The following is a 7417-nucleotide window of genomic DNA, read 5'->3' as shown; positions in this document are numbered from 1 at the left end:
CATTGTTACTCGTTGTGTGAATCACTTGTTCTAGTTCATTAGTCATTGTGACTCGTTATGCGAATCATTTGTCCTTGTTAATTAATCTTTGTGGCTCGTTGTGCTGACCATTTGTCCTTGTTCATTAGTCATTGTGACTCGTTGTGTCAATCATTTGTCCTTGTTAATTAGTCCATGTGACTCATTGTGTGAATCATTTGTCCTTGTTAATTGGTCCTTGTGACTCGTTGTGTGAACCATTTGTTCTTGTTCATTAGTCATTGCGACTCGTTGTGTGAATTAGTCCTAGTTCATTAGTCAGTGTAACTTGTTGTGTGAATCATTTGTCCTTGTTAATTATTCTTTGTGACTAGTTGTGTGAATCAATTGTCCTAGTTCCTTAGTGTTTGTAAATTATTGTGTGAATCATTTGTCCTTGTTAATTAGTCGTTGTGACTCGTTGTGTGAACCATTTGTCCTTGATCATTAGTCGTTGTGACTCGTTGTATGAATCATTTGTCCTTGTTCATTAGTCATTGTGACTCGTTGTATGAATCATTTGTCCTTGTTAATTAGTCCATTTGACTCGTAGTATGAATCATTTGTCCTTGTTAGTTAGTCATTAGGACTCGTTTTGTGAACCATTGGTCCTTTTTCATTAGTCATTGTGATTCGTTGTGTGAATCACTTGTTCTAGTTCATTAGTCATTGTGACTCGTTATGTGAATCATTTGTCCTTGTTAATTAGTCTTTGTGGCTCGTTGTGTTAACCATTTATCCTTGTTCATTAATTATTGTGACTCGTGTGTGAATCATTTGTCCTTGTTAATTAGTCCATGTGACTCATTGTGTGAATCATTTGTCCTTGTTAATTGGTCCTTGTGACTCGTTGTGTGAACCATTTTTTCTTGTTCATTAGTCATTGCGACTCGTTGTGTGAATTAGCCCTAGTTCATTAGTCAGTGTAACTTGCTGTGTGAATCATTTGTCCTTGTTAATTATTCTTTGTGACTCGTTGTGTGAATCAATTGTCCTAGTTCATTAGTCTTTGTAAATTGTTGTGTGAATCATTTGTCCTTGTCAATTAGTCCCTTTTACTCGTTGTGTGAATCATTTGTCCTTGTTAATTAGTCCTTGTGACTCGTTGTGTGAACTATTGGTCCTTGTTCATTAGTTATTGCGACTCGTTGCGTGAATCACTTGTTCCAGTTTATTAGTCATTGTGACTCGTTATGTGAATCATTTGTCCTTGTTAATTAGTCCTTGTGACTCGTCGTGTGAATCATTTGTCCTAGTTCATTAGTCCGTGTGACTCGTTGTGTGAATCATTTGTCCTTGTTAATTAGTCCCTTTGACTCGTTGTGTAAATCATTTTTCCTTGTTAATTAGTCATTGTGACTCGTTGTGTGAATCACTTGTTCTAGTTCATTAGTCATTGTGACTCGTAATGTGAATCATTTGTCCTTGTTAATTACTCCATGTGGCTCGTTGTTTGAACAATTTGTCCTTGTCCATTAGTCATTGTGACTCATTGTATGAATCATTTGTCCTTGTTAATTAGTCCTCGTGACTCGTTGTGTGAATCATTTGCCCTTGGTAATTAGTCCTTGTGACTCGTTGTGTGAACCATTTGTCCTTGTTCATTAGTCCTTGTGACTCGTTGTGTGAATCATTTGTCCTATTTTATTATTCCTTGTGACTCGTTGTGTGAATCATTTGTCCTTGTTAATTAGTCCGTGTGACTCGTTGTGTTAACCATTTGTCCTTGTTAATTAGTCATTGTGACTCGTTGTGTGAACCATTGGTCCTTGTTCATTAGTCATTGTGACTCGTTGTGTGAATCACTTGTTCTAGTTCATTAGTCATTGTGACTCGTTATGTGAATCAGTTGTCCTTGTTAATTAGTCTTTGTGGCTCGTTGTGTTGACCATTTGTCCTTGCTCATTAGTCATTGTGACTCGTTGTGTGAATCATTTGTCCTTGTTAATTAGTCCATGTGACTCATTGTGTGAATCATTTGTCCTTGTTAATTGGTCCTTGTGACTCGTTGTGTGAACCATTTGTTCTTGTTCATTAATCATTGCGACTCGTTGTGTGAATTAGTCCTAGTTCATTAGTCAGTGTAACTTGTTGTATGAATCATTTGTCCTTGTTAATTATTCTTTGTGACTTGTTGTGTGAATCAATTGTCCTAGTTCATTAGTCTTTGTAAATTGTTGTGTGAATAATTTGTCCTTGTTAATTAGTCCTTTTGACTCGTTGTGTTAACCATTTGTCCTTGTTAATTAGTCATTGTGACTCGTTGTGTGAATCACTTGTTCTAGTTCATTAGTCATTGTGACTCGTTATGTGAATCATTTGTCCTTGTTATTTAGTCCTTGTGGCTCGTTGTGTTGACCATTTCTCCTTGTTCATTTGTCATTGTGACTCGTTGTGTGAATCATTTGTCCTTGTTAATTAGTCCTTGTGACTCGTTGTGTGAATCATTTGTTCTTGTTCATTTGTCTTTGTTAATTGGTCCTTGTGACTCGTTGTGTGAACCATTTGTTCTTGTTCATTAATCATTGCGACTCGTTGTGTGAATTAGTCCTAGTTCATTAGTCAGTGTAACTTGTTGTATGAATCATTTGTCCTTGTTAATTATTCTTTGTGACTTGTTGTGTGAATCAATTGTCCTAGTTCATTAGTCTTTGTAAATTGTTGTGTGAATCATTTGTCCTTGTTAATTAGTCCTTGTGACTCGTTGTGTTAACCATTTGTCCTTGTTAATTAGTCATTGTGACTCGTTGTGTGAATTACTTGTTCTTGTTCATTAGTCATTGTGACTCGTTATGTGAATCATTTGTCCTTGTTAATTAGTCCTTGTGGCTCGTTGTGTTGACCATTTCTCCTTGTTCATTTGTCATTGTGACTCGTTGTGTGAATCATTTGTCCTTGTTAATTATTCTTTGTGACTCGTTGTGTGAATCAATTGTCCTAGTTCATTAGTCTTTGTAAATTGTTGTGTGAATCATTTGTCCTTGGCAATTAGTCCCTTTTACTAGTTGTGTAAATCATTTGTCCTTGTTAATTAGTCCTTGTGACTCGTTGTGTGAACCATTGGTCCTTGTTAATTAGTTATTGAGACTCATTGTGTGAATCACTTGTTTCAGTTTATTAGTCATTGTGACTGGTTATGTGAATCATTTGTTCTTGTTAATTAGTCCTTGTGACTCGTCGTATGAATCATTTGTCCTAGTTCATTAGTCCGTGTGACTCGTTGTGTGAGTCATTTGTCCTTGTTAATTAGTCCCTTTGACTCGTTGTGTGAATCATTTGTCTTTGTTAATTAGTCATTGTGACTCGTTGTGTGAATCACAGCTACATAATTATTCATAAACTTGTCTTGAATTTTATGATGCGTGGTCGTTTATTAATCGTCCCGCCATTCGCATCATATTCTCTCTCTTAAAAAGAATTGTCCTCAATTCTTTGCCTCAGTATGCCGGGATCAAAGATGAATATTATAAACCCGAACAAACCCGAGAACATAGTCGAATCATGTTTGATGCCACCGGGATCACAACAAATCTGGAAGTTAGATTCAAACTTGATTAAGAACATGAAGCTATTTGCGCACACCGTTGATCTCTTCTTCAACTCATCATCTTCAATATAGTCTTCATGTTTATCCATCTCTGGTGATTTTAATTTGTAATGAGTATTGTAAATTAAAACCATTTGGTGCCATCTGCGCTTGTGCCTTACTTTCTTGTGATTTCCTCCCCACCACTTTCCATGCACAATTCTACCAAAATCCAAATAATGGTTGCTCGAAACAACAAGATTATCATGAGCTTCCTTGAAAATTGACTTCAATAAGAAATTAGAGTTCCCACCATGTAGCTTCTCATCAATGTATTTATCAATTGGTGATTGATACGGTTCTTTAACTTGAGAATCGAAATTAATGTGATTGCCTCCCGGTAGGACCTCCATCCATTTAGCATGTCTCGGATTCAGCTTCTGCTGCCTGTTAATGTAGTTCAACTATTCATGATCTGAATGTAGTATGAAGTGATTCGGACGGAGATAATGACTCCAATGATTAAGAGCTCTCACGATCGCATAGAATTCTTTGTCGTACGTAGAGTAGTTGAGTCTAGCACTACCCAGCTTCTCAGAAAAGTATGCGATGGGTCTCTTTCCTTGTACCAACACGACACCAATTCCAACACCGCTTGCGTCACACTCCACCTCAATGGTTGGGTAAAATATGGAAGCGCCAACAACGGTGCCTCGCAAAACTTTTGAATCATCATCTCGAAGGCCCTTTGAGCGGCCGCGGTCCATACGAATGCTCCTTTCTTTAAACACTCGGTGATAGGACTAGTAATGGTACTAAAGTCACGAATAAACCTTCGATAAAACGAAGCAAGTCCATGAAATGACCGGACTTCCGTGATGGACTTAGGGGTAGGCCACGACTTGATTGCCTCAATTTGGATTTGATCAACCGAAACCCCGTCTTTAGATACCATATAGTCAAGAGAGATAATACTCTCGACTAAGAACGAACACTTCTCCTTCTTGCCATAGAGCTATTGCTCTCGGAGCGTATGGAACACCTCGTGAAGGTGTTTGAAATGATCATCCTTGCTCCGGTTGTAGATCAAAATGTCATCCAAGTAGACGACCATGAATTTGCCTAAGAAAGGCTTGAGTATCTCGTTCATGAGTCGTATAAAGGTACTTGGAGCATTAGTTAAGCTGAATGGCATAACCATCCACTCGTATAAACTATGCTTGGTCTTAAACGCGGTTTTCCACTCGTCGCCTTCTCTCATCCGAATTTGGTGATAACCACTCCTTAAATCGACTTTAGAGAAGATTTCGGATCCATGTAACTCATCAAGCATGTCGTCAAGTCTCGGGATTGGAAATCGATACTTGATAGTTATGTTGTTCACGGTCCGACTGTCAATGCACATTCGCCACGTTTCATCCTTCTTTGGAACAAGTAGCATAGGGATGGCACATGGGCTTATGCTCTCGCGCACATAGCCTCGCTCCATTACTTCCTCGATTTGTCGTTGCAATTCCTTTGTCTCCATTGGATTGCATCGATAGGCGGCTTTGTTTGGCAAGGGAGCTCTAGGTAGGAGATCGATTTGGTGTTCAATCCCTCGAATAAGTGGTAAACCAGCGGGCAGTTCCTCGGGGAAAACATCCTTGTAACCTCAACCGAGATTGGCACAAGATTAAGATTATCTTGATTTGCATCATCATAACTTGTATGATCACTTTCTTCCATGTGAGTTTCATCATAAACTTCTTCAAATTCTTCATCAAAAACAATTGGTAGATTTGGATCAAATAAAGAAGTACCTTTTGTATGAGGTTCATCCTCAAAAGAAAATAAGTCATCTTTAATCACATCTTTAATTTGATCATCACCAGTCAATGGCTCTATTATGATAATCTCATCCTTTTCTCCTTCTTCGAGATTGAACACATCACCCAATCGTTCCTCCTCATCAAACAACTCATCCTAACAAAGCAACAGCGTCTCTCGAGGTAGTCAATCGTTTATTTGGACACGTGCTTTGATAGTGCCCAAACCCTGGACACTTTAAACATCGTACTTTGGAGAGACTTGTTTTCTTAGAATCGGGTGTTCTTGCATTGGAACTAGGGGTGGCAGCCGACTTGGGTTCACCAACACTACTCGTCGGACTCCCTTTTGATCCTCCCTCGTTCCTCCAATTCCGACTACTCTCACCATAAATTGTCGGCAATTTAGCTTTCCTTGTGCTTCAACCTTTAGACACAAGTTGCACAAAGCATCGAAATCAGCGTAGGATTGTAATTCAACCGAGTTGGCTATATTACGATTTAATCCACGAAGAAATCGAGCCATCTTCAATTCTTCACTCTCTTTCAATTCTCTCATCAGGGTGAGATTCTCAAACCCATCGATGTATTGAGAGACACTAAGCCTCCCTTGGTTGAGATTGGCGATCTTATGATAAGTCGTAAGCCTATAAGTTGCTGGAACATATCTCTTGCGCAATTTGCGTTTAAGAGAATCCCAAGATGATAATTTCTCCTTTCCAGCGCGAGCACGCCTTGCTTTCAAACTCTCGTACCATAGTGAACCCCTCTACTAAGTCCTCGAATAGCGTACTTACAGCATTTTGCGTCATCCAGACCTTTGTAATCAAACATTCGTTCGATTTTCCGTTCCCATTCGAGGTAGTCCTCGGGATCCGTACTTCCTGTGAACTCGGGTAGTTCACTTATTTTGAACTCGTCAATGACTCGTTCACGTCTAGGCTGCCATTTGGGATCGGATTCTTGCAAATTCTTCAAGGCCTTTTGAAGATTTTTAAGAAAGTTGGGATCGTCGAAGTTCATGTTGGTCAATTTTTTTGAAGTTTCGGACCCTCTCTCTCTTTTTTTTTTTTGTGATGAACAGTACCATGAACAGTACCGCGTGAACAGTGATAATTTTTTTTTGTTCAATCTGTGCCTTTAAGTTCCAACCGATTAAACCTCAAGCAACCTCGTTGAGTTTAACCTTTGAATACCAATCGCGATTGGATATTCAACTACTAATTGATTTGGATTTCTCAGGACCGTCTTGATTTTTGTGGGTGATCAAGAGCTGAAGCTCTGATACCACTTGATGCGTATACGGAGCGGAAGATTTAATTGTGGATTCTAGTGAGACGGAAGATCCGAATGCATTAGCTGCAACCCGACCCGATCGTGCCACTTGAGGCGTTTTGGGCGAAGCGGAAGTCTTTTTTGTTTGTTTTTGTTTTTCTTTGGTGCAAGAATGGAAAGGATATTTGTTTCGATTTCTTATGAAGAGATTGAACCAATGGTATATTTGCTATCGCTAGACCTATAACGATAACAATGGGGGAATTACTCGAAAACGCGTCAAGTAATCCAACTCAAACTTCGGAGCATGTCCTTAGTTCAAGGCAAGACTCGAAATCATCGATCTTTGAAAAGATTGAAACAACAAGTTTCTCTCTCTAAAGGGGCTTTTTCTTAAACTTGGATGATCTTGGACCTTATATAGGATAAAATGCCTTGGCCTCCAAGAATGCATTTAATGCTATTTTGTGAGTTCTAGGATGATTGAAGCATAGAACTCACAAACTAGACCAATTTTTCAACTCTTATTCAATCTAGTTTGAAAATACTGAAAACTAAGTTGGAATCCCTCTCCCCTTTCTTGATGCCGCCGACCTCCCCTTGCCCCCACACGGTTTCAAGTCTCCCATGGGTCTCGGGTCTTGATTGCACATATTTCTTTTTCCTTAATTGAGCCCATCCATATTTTGTGTGTAAATAATGCATTACTTGGGCTTGAGATCACTTGGTCTTCTAAATTAAGCACGAACTCTTCTATAGGGTCGATTTACGCCTCTTCTTTTGGGCGGTA

General features: G+C 39.0%; 1 protein-coding gene across 1 annotated transcript; it reads right to left on the bottom strand.

The window, feature by feature from the left end:
• Window positions 1-4559: 4559 nt before the first annotated feature.
• Window positions 4560-6375, bottom strand: LOC141637444 (uncharacterized). Its single transcript, XM_074446922.1, has 4 exons — window positions 6150-6375; window positions 5741-6090; window positions 5347-5509; window positions 4560-5197 (listed from the first exon to the last, which is right to left on the bottom strand). Exons 1-4 carry the CDS (start codon window positions 6373-6375, stop codon window positions 4560-4562), a joined length of 1377 nt encoding a protein of 458 aa, XP_074303023.1.
• Between the last annotated feature and the right edge of the window lie 1042 nt (window positions 6376-7417).

This window comes from Silene latifolia, unplaced genomic scaffold (genome assembly GCF_048544455.1).
Source record: "Silene latifolia isolate original U9 population unplaced genomic scaffold, ASM4854445v1 scaffold_112, whole genome shotgun sequence".
Classification (NCBI taxonomy): domain Eukaryota; kingdom Viridiplantae; phylum Streptophyta; class Magnoliopsida; order Caryophyllales; family Caryophyllaceae; genus Silene; species Silene latifolia.
This window is presented reverse-complemented; position numbering and strand designations above follow the sequence as displayed.